The sequence below is a fragment of the Atractosteus spatula genome, chromosome 9 (assembly GCF_055471065.1).
Source record: "Atractosteus spatula isolate fAtrSpa1 chromosome 9, fAtrSpa1.hap1, whole genome shotgun sequence".
In the NCBI taxonomy this organism is placed as follows: Eukaryota; Metazoa; Chordata; class Actinopteri; order Semionotiformes; family Lepisosteidae; genus Atractosteus; species Atractosteus spatula.
The window spans coordinates 48,546,480-48,561,549 of record NC_142714.1 but is presented as its reverse complement, the minus strand read 5'-3'; the positions used below and the strand labels follow the sequence as shown (position 1 = coordinate 48,561,549).

The window sequence follows — 15,070 nt, the reverse complement described above, 5'->3', positions numbered from 1 at the left end:
GTGCGACATTTCATAGCAGGCCAACAGTATCTGTAGCACAGGACTGCCATCTAGTGGAGGAAGGAAGAATTGTCACAAAAACCGTATTAAACCTTCGCTTATAATGATAATTAATAATAATTGCTTACACTTATATAGCGCTTTCCTGGACACTCCACTCAAAGCGCTTTACAGGTAATGGGGATCCCCCTCCACCACCACCAGTGTGCAGCCCCACCTGGATGATGCGACGGCAGCCAGACTGCACCAGTACACTCCCCACACACCAGCTCCCAGTGGGGAGGAGAACACAGTGATGAAGAGAGTTCACAGGTAGGTAGGTAGGTAGGTCCCTTTTCAGAATGGGGGGGCAAGGGCCACCATTTGTCTTGACCATCCAACACTGGAGGTGGAGGTGATGTGGTCAGCATCACGCTCCAGCCGGCCTGTTACCCCCAGCAGGATTAACCCCCGGTACTCACTTGAAAAGCTGAGTGGACCTGGGAGCTGTCTGGAAGGAATTAGAGCAATTAGAGCCCCTACCTGGGATTGAACCCGGGACCATCCGGTCAGGAGCGAGACACCCTTGCCGTCTGAGCTACCACGGCTCAGAAGCCAGCTCAGAGATGGGGATTCTTAGGAGGCCATGACAGGTAAAAGTCAGGGAGAAATTTGGTCAGGACACCCAGGTAACACTCCTACTCTTCAAGAAACACCCTGGGATTTTTAATGACCAAAGAGTCAGGACCTCGGTTTTAAGTCTCACCTGAAGGGCGGCACCTTTTTATCCTATACAGCCCCCGTCATTCTACTGGGGGATTAGGACCCACACAGACCGTAGGGTGAGCGCCCCCTGCTGGCCCCACTAACACCTCTTCCAGAACAGCCTTAGATTTTCCCATGAGTCTCTCATCCAGGTACTGACCAGGCTCACACCTGCTGAGCTCCAGTGAGCTGCCAGCTGTGAGCTGCAGGGTGATATAGCTGCTGGCCTTATGTTATCAAAAGCCGTGAAATGACGCCAAACGTATTGCCTCTTACCCCTGATCTTCTACAGATGTAATCTTTCTCCGACTTGTGTCTGAGGGACCAGCTCCTTCTCCACTGAAGATCACTTAAGCCAAAACACGGCCCCTAGAAAGAATACATTTCGACTTAGGGATACGACAGGGCCTGGGGTGGAGAAAGTGTCTCTAAGGGAGACCAGAGCTGCAGGAAGGTTGGGCCTGTAATGGATCTGAACTGACCCGCAGGTGTAACTAACAGACACAAACACCGATCAGACATCGCCCAGCACCACACAAGAGGTTTCAGACATGCCTGTGGACGTTAGCAATTCGAAAGCGGCAGTTTCTGAGAAGCTGTTGTCTTCAAGCTTTGTAAGGCTCCATTAGTCTGACAGCCTTCGAGGTTCCAGCTTTAAACTAAATTCTGTTCACCGAGAGGCGTTAAAACACAAATACCTCACTTATCTTATGCATTGTTCCTTAGGTGATTATCGGATCCCGACCTCTGGATGTCCGAATGGCATAGGAACTTCTTACTGTAGACTACTGTGCATATTCTGGGCACATTCAGTGTACAAATGATGGTACATTTTTTATTTTTACAAACTATGCTGTTTTAGGAACATGCAAAACCCATCAGTTGCACGAAATGATGAGAGTACAATTCTTACCTTTAAACTGATTTATTAATTTACAATACAAGCTGAAAGCAGACCATTTCATATTTTACATTTTTATTTAAGCACAAACTCTCAGCAGTATCATCGACCGGCACTAATTCACATGTATGTCTGTTACCTACGGACGGCTGATGGCAGAGACGCGTCATTTTTTTAGTTTATTCCAGTAGAACTGTCCCAGCTGGCGACGCCTTATCTCGCCTTTCATACTAGGGACAGAGTCCAGTTCATTTAAAAAAAAAGAATCGGCAATTTATTTTAGTAGTAAAATATACAAACAACGCTGATAAACGATAGAATTTCTATTTATAATTCTTTTAATATTAATATTTCCAAGACAAGAAAAAAACTGCATACACACCAAGGTAAAATTACGGATACTTTAGTGTCCAGACAGTACCCTTACGCATGAAGTCTGTAAAGGTGCGTCATACTGCAGTTCCTGTTCTGGGCTGACGTAGTATCATGCAAATCACACTGCCGCCACGCGGCTAAAGCGTCACCGTGGAGCCGCTCTTCCGCCAGTGCGCGCTAGCCAGCCAGCACCGAATCCACGAATGATTTTGGCCACGTGACATCAACACCTCCTTATCAAGGTGCAGCCATTCTCTCCGCGCGCGGGCGTGGAGGGAGTTGCGTTAAAAAAAAAACACACACACACAGACGGATGCCAAGTTCACATTTTCTTCTCCCAAACGCACAGGAGTCTCCTGCGCCACTCTGCAGGCCGCGAACACCGCAGAGATGCGTGTGCTGGGCGTTAATACACCGGGCCTGCAGACCTGAGCAGCGCCGAGCGCCGGAACACCGACTCGCCTCGGTCAGTCGCACAACAGATGGAGCTCCGGAGTCTGCGTACGAGGACGCAGCGGTAGGGCCGCACAAGTGAGCTCACAGCTCCTCCCGGGCTGGCGCCCCTCTCTCTCCTGCGGGTCAACCAGCGATCCCAGCGTTTCAGCTTTCAAGGCAGCAGGATGATCACAAATACGTGACGTATTTTTTAAATAAAAAACAAAACATTGGGGTAGGAAGAAACTCTCACCCTTTGAACACACCGGCAGGTGTTCAGGCTGTGTTCAGTTCAAGGCCACAGACAAAAACAATCTAAATCGGGGGGGGGGGGGGGGGGTCTCCATTCCTGATCCCAGAGAACCCCACTACAGTAGGGCTGACGGGTCATCCTGAATCACCCACTTCTAAATACTGGGCACACTGCCACGTTACTGAGCAGTTAAGGAAATACAGTTTTCAATTAAGGGAACACTGAAACAAACTGTCAGCCCTGAAAAAAACAAACGATCCCTTAATTGCTCCATCATCACCCAGAATTGAGCATTAAATTGTGCCAGGTCTTAAAAATCTGATTTAATGGTGACTTATAAAAGCTGCTGGATTACTCAAGCCCAGGGCTGGACACAGATTAGTTATAGGCCTTTGGTTTTTGGTGTTTATTTTGGAGAGGTAATTTCATTATTAATGTTAATTTTAAACATGATCCTTGGAATTACTTTGCTCAATCCATCCCCACTGTATAACAGAACGGGAGCTCTTGTCATGATTAATTTTGCTTAGCTACTTAAAAACGGCACTTGGGGGGGCAAAACTGGAAACCGCAGAACAGAAACAAGTCCAATCTTGATCTCAATGTGTGACGGGTGATCAGGATTGGTGATCTAACTGAGGCAATCAGGCCCGGTCATCCTTGACACAGTCACAATCTTTTGTTTTAAGGGATTAAAAGAAACTTGAACTAAATCGGATGGCTTACGATTTCTAAATCGGGAAACAAAATGGGCTCAAGGTATTTTTAGAGATGGGGACAAACACCAAAAACAAGACCAGGGCTGTCGGATCCAGGCCCAGGAGGCAGAGTGGTGTCTACCCCTTTTATCTTTTTTTATCACAGGCCTGCACAACCTCATGCAGCTCATTGCACATCAGTGCCTAAGCTGAACAAATCTCATTTCCTTCAGCTTCCCAAGCGCTGCTCCTTCAGAGAGACTCCAGCCCTACAGGACTAGGACTGAACCCCCCTGTGATCGACTAAGGGCCCTGTAGAACAAGGGTCCCTACCCCTAGTTCTGGGGACCCCACAACTGCTCCACCCTTAATTGAAGAAACATACTGCTTGCCTGGAACGTCTACAAGATTTTTTGTAATCAAAAATTGGCATCTCAAGATACTTCTGTAACTTTTTTTTTTTAGAAGGCAAAATCATGTGGGTCTAGGAAAACAAAACAGTTCAAGTAAACCTCCTAAGCCCGTTAAGGCTTTAATTAGTTAACTTGATCATTGGAAGCTGATCTGGCAGGAGGGTGGGGGTGTCACCGAGCTAACAGCCCCTCTCGGTTTCCAAGGCTCAGAAGACGACACCGTTAGACCGCCATTACAAGAAAGCCTGCATTCAAGATTGTACACTGAACAGCATAATTGAAGGATTAACGCTGGCGAAATTCAAGATGGAAGAAAAAAAACAACACTGCAGCAGCTAAAACGTAGGAGAGAGAGAGAGAGAACCAGCGAGATTAAGGGTGTCCGGTTCTCTGCTCCTGCCCTTGGGACAGACACACCCTGGGAAGCAAACATTTTTTTCCCCCATTAAGAAAGGCAATCTCTTCTTCGGCATTTTGTAACCCTGCCCCAGACTGGCTCTTTCAAATTGTGAAAAAAGGCCCCTCGCCCGACACTGCGACACCAGTGAAAGGCTGAACTAGGTTCCCAGTGCCTGGCCGGAGAGGATCTGCGTTCAATAAGCGTCTCGCAGCAGGCCAAGCCGTCCGGCCAGACCTCAAGACCCGATCCCCAAGCCCTTCCCTGCTCCAGGGCAGGTGCAGCCCAGCGCCGGGCAGACAGCTGCTCCAGCTGTGGCGGGGATGGTGTGTCCCGCACACCCGGGACGACATCGCTCGCTTGCTCGCTCAGCGGCATGGCAGCTCCTCCTGCAGGAGCTCTGACAGGCAGATCCGAACCCGTCTCGCGGGTGCACAGGGGTCTCCAAGGGCTTACTGAAGCCGTGTTGAGGGAAATAACCTCTCTCCGCCATTGCACCTTTTAAACAAGCCAAGCAAAAATCCAAATCCGTAGAGCGGGCAGGCCTCAACCAGCCGAGAGCCGCAGCCCCCACAGCAGCGCGGGGCAGGAGGCAGGGGGCCGGCGGGCAACCGGAAACGGGGAGCCGAGGAGGGAAGAGGCACTGGATTCACAGCGACGACGGGACACGGCGGGCAGCCCCCGGGGACGAGGCCTGGCGCTGCGACCGCAACCTGCGTGGGGTTCGTCCTCATCCGCTCCGCCCGCGGGCGACGCCCTCGCTCCCGCCCCCCCCCGGCTTTCCCAGGATGCACCGGGATGCGTACTGGCCATTACAGGTGCGGTTTAGCCCGCGGCCAGGAGGCAGGGTCCGCTTGTGGCTCACCCGCCCCCCGGACCAGAAAAAAAAAAAAGGCGTTCCCAGGAATAAAGAAACAGGGAAGCTGTTAAAATGACGAGCCACCCCTACTGTCGCTCATCGAGGCGTCTCTCCTCCCGTCAATCCCACGGAGATCCTCCTTCGGAGCAGGAGGAGGTATAGCCGTGTGCGTCCACACTCGACCCCAACAGTCACAACAAAACAAATACAATAAAGAAGGTAAGGCAGAATCTGGAATACTCTGGTGTCGGGGGAACACCAGCGCGGAAGCAGATCTCTAGTCCAGCGTCCCTGGTGGGGGTACAAATGGTGGCACGTGGCCTGGCTGCTCAGGCCACGTCGGACAGGACCCTGCCGGATCACAGGCAGGCAGCCCCCCGCCTCCTCCGAGGGCACGACGTGTCTCCCCGGCCTCACGCCAGAAGAGCAGGGCCAAGCAGTGGTGGAGCAGGGTACGGACTCCTTTAGGATTTGTGTTGGCAAACGCGGATTTCCTTTCAGGATTTGAGGCGGCCTTCGGCTTCATTATCGTCCAGTATGGTGACGAGTGGGTGGGTATGATTGGGGGGGGGGTGGGGGGGTCGGTTAAGGGTCGGTTAAGGGTCGGCCAGATCTTCACTTCCAGCCCTTGGTTTGCAGGAGGTGGACAAACGGGGGCAAAGGACAGGAGGGGCTGGGAGTGAGGAAAGGGCAGGATGGGGAGGGGTTCACAGAAGCAGACAGCAGCTGCTCTCTGTAGTTTTCTCCCGGTTCCTCTGACCTGGGGAAGAGGAGAGATAAAAAGCAAACATTGGACTGCATGTCTGGAAACGGCTACGGCACTGTGCCCATGTGAGTCGCCCTGTCGACAGCGAGCAGAGTTCGAGTTTGACTGGATTATTTTCACTCTCTGAGATGCCCCTCCCGACTCTAGTCTGGTCTCTACACTTCCTGTGGCGACAAAACCCAACACCGGGGTTACTGCAGTGTTACTACTGCAGAAGTAAAAGACTTTACTCCCAGACACAGGCATGACATTTTGTATTTGTAGGCGTTTCATTACCTTTGCAACGTGTCTAAACTGTACCTACCAATCGCTTGGTTATATTGCTAAACAGCATGACCTCACCTAGTGAACACCCAGCTGAGGGACTGAACAGCATGTTTTGTCCTGAACGTGCCCCTCCCCGATACACCCAGTAATGCAAATCCTTGGTATATTTAGAACCAGCTCCCACAGCTGGTACATTTTCTCCCGCCAACCCCCCGGAGAAGAGTTCGCATCAGCTCCCGTTTCAAATCACTTGGCTAAGCTACTCCAGAAAGTGCTTTGCTGGTGCGTGCTCCATTCTGTGCTTAGTGCTGGTTAAAATGCATCTCTCTAGGCCCCAGTTATTTATCAGCATGTGCCGCTGCCCTGCATGTTTGAAGGGCTGCAGCGCACGTTAGATGCCGAGATCGATCCCGGAGCGGGGTTGCCGGCTGGCTCACCGTGGGAGTTCGGCTCAGGCAGGGTCTCCCGGGCAACCAGGTGCATAACCGTCGTTCTGCCGGGGGGGAGCTTCAGAGCTGGAGGGGAGGGGAGGGAGGAGAATTTTAATACAGAAACAGAAGAGCAGAGCCACCGGAGATGCCCGCCGCCGCCTCACCCCCAGCGTGAACATGAGAACAGGAGGGAAAATTAGCGGCGCAGCATTGGAGAGAAACAAGAAGGAAGAAGGAGCTGCAATTAATGTAACAGGAACATGGAGGGGGGGGAAAGAGGAAGTGACAGGGGGAACAGCAGGTGACATGAGGTGGGGGTGGGCTGCAGCGCTGCTGTGTCACAGCTAGAACTCCAGGTTTCAATCCAGAAGGACTTGAGCGTAGCAGCCTGGAGCCCTGAGGCAGTAGCGTTACCCACCACCGCCGCCACCCGCCTCCGGGGTGAAGCAGAGAGGCGAGCGGCACAGGAAGGGACAGGCGGGCGTCCTCACCTCCCAGCGTGACGTTGCCGTGCAGGAAGCGGCCCTGGTAGATGAGCCGCAGGATGCCGGGGCTGCTGACCTGCTCCTCCTCCCAGTCTGCAACGGGACAGGACAGGACAGGACAGTCAGCACCGGCAGGGAGAGGCCTGCCCCGGCCACACACACACTGGGAACAAGAGGGCCTCGTCTGCCAGCATCACAAGATCATGGCTTTCACGTGCACAGGACCGACTAACCAGAAACCTGCCCTTTTACACAGATTTTATTGGATGTCTTCGGCCTTGGAGCAGGAAGGAGTTTTTAAGCATGCACACTGGATGGAACCAAGTTTCTTTTATTCCAGCAACACACACAAAGAGAATGGCTCTCTGACCACGTCCCCTCCATAATGGAGAAGACACTGAAAACGGGGTCAAAAGGTCACCTTCCGTCTTCATGGGGGCACTTTCAGGATGGATCTTTTGAGGCACAGTTTGGACGATTACAGCACTGCGCCCTGGATTTACTGCTCTTGCCAGCAGTGTTATCCTTCTATCTCTGCTTCGTTTAGGCAGGGTGGGGGGTAAAAACTGGCCCTTCCAGTCAGTAAAACAGGAGGACTTCCATGCATTCGGACCCTCAGTTGCTTAGTTGCTGCCACTGCTTCACAGCCCGGCGGTCTCGACCCCGTGCCGCCCAGCCTGGACCCGTGCCCACCCGCTCACCCATGGGCCAGTTGTCGTAGACGTGCTTGGCGATGTCAGTGGCCGAGTCGTTGGGGGAGAAGCTGAAGTCCTTGGTCTTCCCGCTCACCAGGATCAGACGGAGGTTCACCTGGGAGGGGGAGGGAGAGACCCGAGCCGTTAGTTCAGGAATAACACTTCTCGACTTTCCTACCTCCACGAAACCAACGAGGTGGCTCGAGAGGTATAACCGTGCCCCGCCGGGCATTCCCTACCATTTCACAAGTCGCTCACAGGAAAACAAGGACGGTACTCTCGGAGGAGTCCGAGTTTCTGACCCTACGTTGGTGCTCTTCAAATCATTACAACTTCAGATTAAAAGGATGGCTATTTATTACAATATCTTGGAAAAAATGTTTGAAAGTACAAAGCCTAATTTGAATCATGGCCTCCTAATAATCCCCATCTCTGAACTGGCTTCATCACTCTGCTCTCCTCCACACTGAGAGCTGGTGTCACATCATCCAGGTGGGGCTGCACACTTGTGGTGGTGGAGGGGATCCCCATTACCTGTAAAACACTTTGAGTGGAGTGGCCAGAAAAGCACTGTACATAATAATACAATAATAATTCCTTACATTAAGTTGCTATTGTTAAAAAAAGTATAAAGTAATACTGTTGGCTCTAACATTCTTTTGAGGGCACTTAAAAACAAATTGGGCCCTAGCCCATGTCACTGGCATGAACCACGAACGCCAGGTTTGAGTGTACTTCAATTTAGCCCTTTTCTAAAAAATAAAATGGCTTCCCAGCCAGCCAGCCATCCCGTTTCATTGGCATGTGAAGACAAACGAGCTCTTATTTTGGCTCTCCTCCTCCTCCCGCGCGGGAGAGCTCTGAACAGTCCACACACTGTCTGCGCTGCTGGGACCGTCCCAGGTGTTCCTGCCGGCTCGGGCCGGGGGGGGGGGAGGGGATTACATTTTAATGGCTACAACGTCGGCCGGTTCTTCATGCTGTCGTGTACCAGAGGAAACGGGAGCGTCACTCTAACCCGCCCTACCCCCACTCCGAGCAGAAACGCTAGCTCCACGGCCTCTCGGCCCGAGATGTCATGTTGAAGACGCAGCTGAACACGTGTGAACAACGTGAACAGTCGAGGGTCTTGTCTCGTTGCACCAGTTACAGGGGGAAAGCAGAGAGGTGCTGTGCAGAGCTGGGAAACAGCCATTCCCTTGCTCCAGCCTTGACCTACAAACATTTTCCCCAGTAGGGCGTCTCAAAGGGCCCAATACATTATGACCTACAAACTGGACTGTATAATATGTGGCCATAAGGAAGGTTAGAATCTCTCCAAGCAAGATGAGCAACCCTCTGCGCTCCACTTCAGAGTCTTCATCAAACTGCCAATGTGTTAAAGTCCTCAATGCCCACAAACGAGCCGGACCGCTCATCATCGTTCCAGCCGGCGCCCACAGCACAAGCTTTCACAGCGCTGTCGCAGTCGATCACATCGCTTTCCGAGCGGCCAGGACACAGTCGCGCCAGCCTCCACCTGGGAGAGTTTTCAAACAACTGGGATCATTGATGCAGCTGCGGGGGAGCTTTTAACCAAGACCCCCCGTGGGGCCGTCTGGCATCTGCCCAGCTGACGTCAACAAACGAGAGCAGATCTCGACCAAACGAAAGGTGGATCAAATGAATGAATGTTTCCAAAATCATCACATTGTACGGGAATAATTAGAGCTCATTTCACTTCTCTAGTAAAACAGTTATGATCCTCCCTTTTGGCTGCAAATAAGGACATTACTAATTCCAGCCCCTGGAGAAGGAAAACAGCATAGGAGAAGCTTCCCTCCCTAGTATCTGTCCAAACTCCATCTAGCTATCCTTCCCAGAATGCCCTTCACTGCAGATGTCAAGGGTAGTATGGAGAACAACACGGACAGTCCCGAACCACAGCAAGATAAGCAGTTCCCTTCCTCTGCACACCTACTGGCCGACAGGCTTCTCTGACCGCAGAGAGGCAGAGCTGAACACTGGACCACAGACCTGAAAGGACCTTCTATTTTTTCTGCCAACATAAACGCACCAACAGCCAGCGCTCGGCCCTGTACGACAGCACACCCATTTCCTGCCCGCTAGAGGTTATGTCTGGGGTTTTCCCCAGTGTCAAAATGAGCTTGTCAAGCTCTACTGAGGCGAAGTGTACATTCGTGGTCCAGGCCTTCTCGACACCCTCACGCCGCCTTTTCGATTTAATGCACAAGATTTGCTTCAACCTGCAAAAGCCACAGGCCTGCTTGCTCTGCAAAGCCCTTTTTTTTTAATGCAAGCTTCTTCTGCTAAGCCAGCACCCGTCATTACCGTCATTCCTGTATGAATGTTACATTTAAAACGGAACGAAATACCACTGTCTAGCCAAGACTAGTATTAGTGCACTAAAAATAACTTAAGTACAGCAACAACAACAACAACACTTCACTATTCTTCTAGCTCGTAAGCCTCTCTGACTAACAAGACCTCTCTGAAGGCTCTGTGCACTGCAGGCCTCAGTAACCTCAATTCCTGACTTTTTTTTTTTTATAAGGAATCATGGGGGCAAACCCAATGCACAGCAATGGTGATCCTGTCGTCTCCACGAGCCCGAAGGGAGACCAGTGCAGCGCTCCAGGGGCAAGTTCATGACAACAGCACAGCAACTGAAAGGCTGTCTGTCAGACCTGCCCAACTAGTTCAGGGAAAAGGAGAAGACCGCAACTGTAAAAGACAACACCTGCCGCGCAACAGGCACAGCTGCACTGCACAAGGCAAGCAGATTCTCTTAAATGTAAGGAAAATAAGAATGTGCCCAAGTACAGTATGTACTGTTAAAACGCGTGAGGAGGGGGAGGAAAACACGAGCTACACGATCCAACCGACGCAGAACAGACAACTTTTACTTCAACCCTCCCTGGCCCGGCAGGACGATGAAGTCATGTCAAAATGACACGAGACTGCAGAATGAGGGTGGACACTGGCCAGGGCTCAGCTCCCCAAGAGCTGGGTGGGAACCGTGTGCCACTGAGACGGAACTGAATCCCGGCCTCCTTCAAGCTGCAAACTCTGCAAAGATCTCCTTTGCAAAAACAAAAACCTGCTTTGTGGTGAAACTTAAAAGTCTCAGTTCCCCCCCATTAAACTCTTGAGCCAATGTAGCTGTATCATTGTTCTACGCATCTCACTCATCATCCTTGAAAAATGTATACAACTGATGACTTTGGGACTTAACGAAACGGCACATGCGTATCTTGTTAAAAACATCACCGGAATACTCCACATGGGTACCTTCAAGAACGATGCAAACATCTATCAGGATGTCAAAACCCTGCTGCCTATAGATATTACTGCACAACAATGGAAACTTTTGGGTTTTATATCAAGGGAGGCTACAGTACATGAGCCCTTTTGGTCACACAAAAATCCCTTGACACTAGGCCTCCCATTCAAGATCCTGAGCTTTCTTCAGTGGAGCTCAGGATTTCTTAATCAAATCCCCAGATTCAACTATTAGTTTACAACAAAGCATACGAATTATTGTAGCATCACGACTGCAAGAGATTTTTCCATTCACTCACAAGTGTCCACTAACAGCTTGAACACAGAAAGACTTCAGAAGCAGAAAACTAGAAAGGTCTACTCAATCATGTGACCAGCTCGATTAAAGGCTCCCAACGGAGCAGCAGATACTGGGACCGCGAGGACGAGGACTGGGAAGCCCAGTTACCAGAGAAGGTCTACCCTACCAGTGAAACAACACGCACCACCGAACGGTCTTGCCCACTCTCCCATCGCTCAGGCCCAGCACAGCCATCAAGGCAGCCCCATGTCCAAGAGATCTGATTCCGCCCCACCAGCTGCGACCCCACCTTGGGGGCACCGGAGACGGAGGCTTTTCCCTGCTCGACGATTAAAAAGAGGAAACGGAGAAGGAGCGGGAGCCAAACCACCCTCCCCCCGTTACCTTTGAGGGATCAGGACTTCCTCACAAAAGCAAAAAAAAGTGGCCAGCATTTACAGGCCTTGGGCTTTCAGAAGCTTCCCATACTGGGAGAAGGCAAGACTTCCAACACAATGGAGCTCAGCAGTCTAACATACAGTACACAGCCTAGCGAGAAGCTACAAAGCTTACATCTGGTAAACTGGTTTCTCTCATCTGTACATCTTTAACTATCCTTTTTGTATCCAGGTGCATTTTCTCCCACATTAGTCTAAGCCTGAGACCCCTGGAGTCCAAGAAGAGTTTAAATAAACAGACCACAGTGCTTCACGAAAAGCTACAACCAGCATCACAGAGCTGGGGCGAAAGGTAGCGGGCCAGGAATGCATCCAAAGTATCTCCTTTGTGAAAGCATGGCTCCAAGCTTCTGAACAGCATCGTCTTACTACACCGCTGGGATACTTCTTATAATAATAATTGCTTACACTATTACAGAGCTTTTCTGGACACTCCACTCAAAGCACTCAATAACTCATACGTGGCTCTATAATAAACACCTGCCACTTGAGAAATGTTTCATACTGATGTGTTCAATGGCTCTTGGTCTCCAAAACAGAAGTTGTTCATAGACACAGCGCTCTCCTGCGTCAGCAGTTAGGAGAGTCCCCCCCCCCAACACTGTCTCCAGCTGGACCGATGACTGATGTCTGAATTAGACTGGAGGATCCTTCTCTGCCAGTAACACTGTCCTCCACACGATGGTCCCTCACTCACATTCAAGATGCACAGCCACCGTGGCAGCTGATCCTACTGCCCTCTCCAAACATTTCCCATTTTCCCATTTTATCCAACACTGATCCGAGGAGGAGCTGGAGCCTGAGCCAGCAAGGACCAGGCATAAGGCAGGCTACGCCCCGGACAGGCAACCACACACACTCACACCAGGGCCAGTTTAACCAGGAGCCAGTTACCCTACCGGCACGTCTGTGGACTCTGGGAGGAAACCCACATGAACACAAACAGAACATACAAACTCCACACAGACGGCACTCCAGGTCTGGAACTGAACCCAGGAGCCCAGCACCGCAAGGCAGCAACAACAACCACCACGCCCCCTGCAAAAAAGACTCGGACTTCCTCAAAAGACAACAGCAAAATAGAAGACTTAGCTGGATACAGGGGGGGCTGAATTTGAGCCCTCTCATTCCTGGGTGAGAACTCATCGTTTTCCCTCATCACCCCTTACATAAACATCAGATCACAGAGCCCCTGGTGAAACAGCTGTAAAACACAAGATGATGCTCTTGTTCTCGAGTTCCAAGTCATATCAGCCACCAGAAAGAGAAGAGAAATGGACATCTGCAATGGGCATGCCAGCTGCTTTGTACTGCTTGCGAAATGCAAGACTGGCTATTACCCCTACAAAAAAAAAGACTAAGCCGGGGGGCAGTTATCTACGAAGACTGGACTGTCCAGGATCCCTTCTTCATCCACCTAATGACACTTTGCCTCTCCAGGGGAGAAACGGCGACTTGACCTCTATCCTCCCGGAGAGTTATTTCATTTCACAGTGCCACCTGGCTCCATTAAAGCTGATGAGATCTGGGGTGGGCGCGGGGCCGGCGTGCAGTCAGGACTCGGGGGCAGTCGCTCCGAAACAAGACGTGACAGATGGTAACCCTAGCAACGGAGAGGGGTCTTTTGTTTTTAAGTCGCTCCACGCAGTATATACGTGAACCCCGGAATGCCAGGCTCCCGGAACCGACAAAAACAAAAACAAAACGCCAAGCAAAGGGACTCACCGTCTCCTGGTCTCGATGAGAAGTCATGTCGGCGTCAGCGGGTCCCGTCGCTGGCCTTCACAAAGACACTGTGGGTCGGAGCAGGAAGCGAATTCAACCTCCCCCCCCCAGCCGATACAAAGGCAATGTTTATGCGTTTCTCTTCCGCCTCCCTCCCCCCCGTCTCACCCACGCGTTACACAGCCTGGCACAGGCGCGACCGGCTCGTAGAAGTGCGCTTTCAGGGCGACGGTAGTACTACTTAACGAGTCCAGGGGGGCTAGCCGCCTGTTGTCAGACCGCCTACAAACCAACACACGCAACACCAACAAGCGCCATTAACAACAGCGGCTCACAGAACTGCCACGAACGGCGTGCATCTGTGCACCGAGGGGCTGTTTGCCGACGGGATAAACTCTTCTCACATCGTCCACAACTCGCTGTGTTTTTAGGAGCTCCTCCAAGATCCAGCGGCGCCGCCAGTATTCAGGACAATCAATATTTTACACGTCGTCATGTAACAATATATTCCACACACACACAGCCGTTCTTCATCCAGGCGTGAGATAAATTCCGAGATTTATCAAAAAGGCCCGTAGACGGACGCACCAGGAAGCTGGAAGTTTCTGATTTATCAGAAAGGGCTATGAGGAGGTCTTTCCCCCAACTCACTCTCTCTAAACAGAAGGCTCCGACGGTCATTTAAAACCAGTGGCCGGTTTGATAAACCCGTGTCCGTTCTGAGCGGGTGACGGACAGTCCCGAGTCCAGCAGCATTTTAGAGCAGCAAAGAGGAACCGCAGCGAAAACAGAAGACACACGCAAAACAAAAAAAAAAACAGATTTCGCAATATCGAACAAACTACATCGAAGCGCCGCTCACGCAGCTGTCGACCCTCTCTCGATTCTAAAAATATCTAAACGGGAATAAAGATGTCCTTTTCCATCTATATTTTCGCCGTCTGGACCGCTCCGATCCGCCAGAAAACACAAGCAGCCCGGACGGACTGACTTAATGGCAGTCGATTTAAAGACACCGGAAGTCAGCTGGCCTCTCCACTCAGGAAACGCAACCCAGACGAGCATCATGGGACTTGTATTTTTCATAGATTGCTTCCTGTTTGAGACGTAGTCACAACTGCAGCCGAATTTTAATTCGGCTGAAGTTCGAAAACAAAGCACGTTTATCTCAACACCGCAATAATAATAAGTTATAATATTTTGTTAAGCATCCTGTGCCACCAGCATGAAAACTATTTAGTAGTTAGTAGTATTTTGTAAGATACTGATATGAACACTCAAAATATCCCCTACACAAAAGAGCATGTTGTGTAGGGGATATAAAACACTATTTTCTCATTGACACCTAAATATATATTCTGTCTAAATATACACCTAAATATATATTCTGTCTATCCTAAATATATATATAAGTCTACATTCAAAATCCTGGTCAACACCAAAATTCTGTTTTTCAAGCACCAAACACAGCAAATACGACTACTTCTCTACTGAAGCTTCAACATAGTGACGGAAAGATAAAATAAACTTAATTTACCAAAATGCAGCGCAAAACACTTCCTGGCTAATCCACGCCTCCTCATTCGCGATGTTTTTTATTTTGGCG

The 15,070-nt window shown here is 50.6% G+C and overlaps 1 protein-coding gene across 1 annotated transcript; it reads right to left on the bottom strand.

Annotated features, from left to right (window-relative positions):
• Positions 1 to 1,648: 1,648 nt before the first annotated feature.
• ubl3b (ubiquitin-like 3b) lies at positions 1,649 to 14,972 on the bottom strand. The gene is made up of 5 exons (XM_088925415.1): positions 13,465 to 14,972; positions 7,726 to 7,834; positions 7,031 to 7,117; positions 6,546 to 6,623; positions 1,649 to 5,835 (listed from the first exon to the last, which is right to left on the bottom strand). The coding sequence occupies exons 1-5, from the start codon at positions 13,489 to 13,491 to the stop codon at positions 5,783 to 5,785; spliced, it is 354 nt and encodes a 117-aa protein (XP_088781541.1). The 5' UTR covers positions 13,492 to 14,972; the 3' UTR covers positions 1,649 to 5,782.
• Positions 14,973 to 15,070: the final 98 nt, after the last annotated feature.

Bases quoted from the DNA above. Each gene is read 5' to 3' on its own strand.
- ubl3b (XM_088925415.1), bottom strand. From the start codon at position 13,491: ATGACTTCTCATCGAGACCAGGAGACG. The intron at 7,835-13,464 runs GTGAGTCCCTTT...TCCCCCTCCCAG, and splicing joins CTCATCGAGACCAGGAGACG to GTGAACCTCCGTCTGATCCT. The intron at 5,836-6,545 runs GTGAGCCAGCCG...CCTCTTCCCCAG, and splicing joins GCCTGAGCCGAACTCCCACG to GTCAGAGGAACCGGGAGAAA.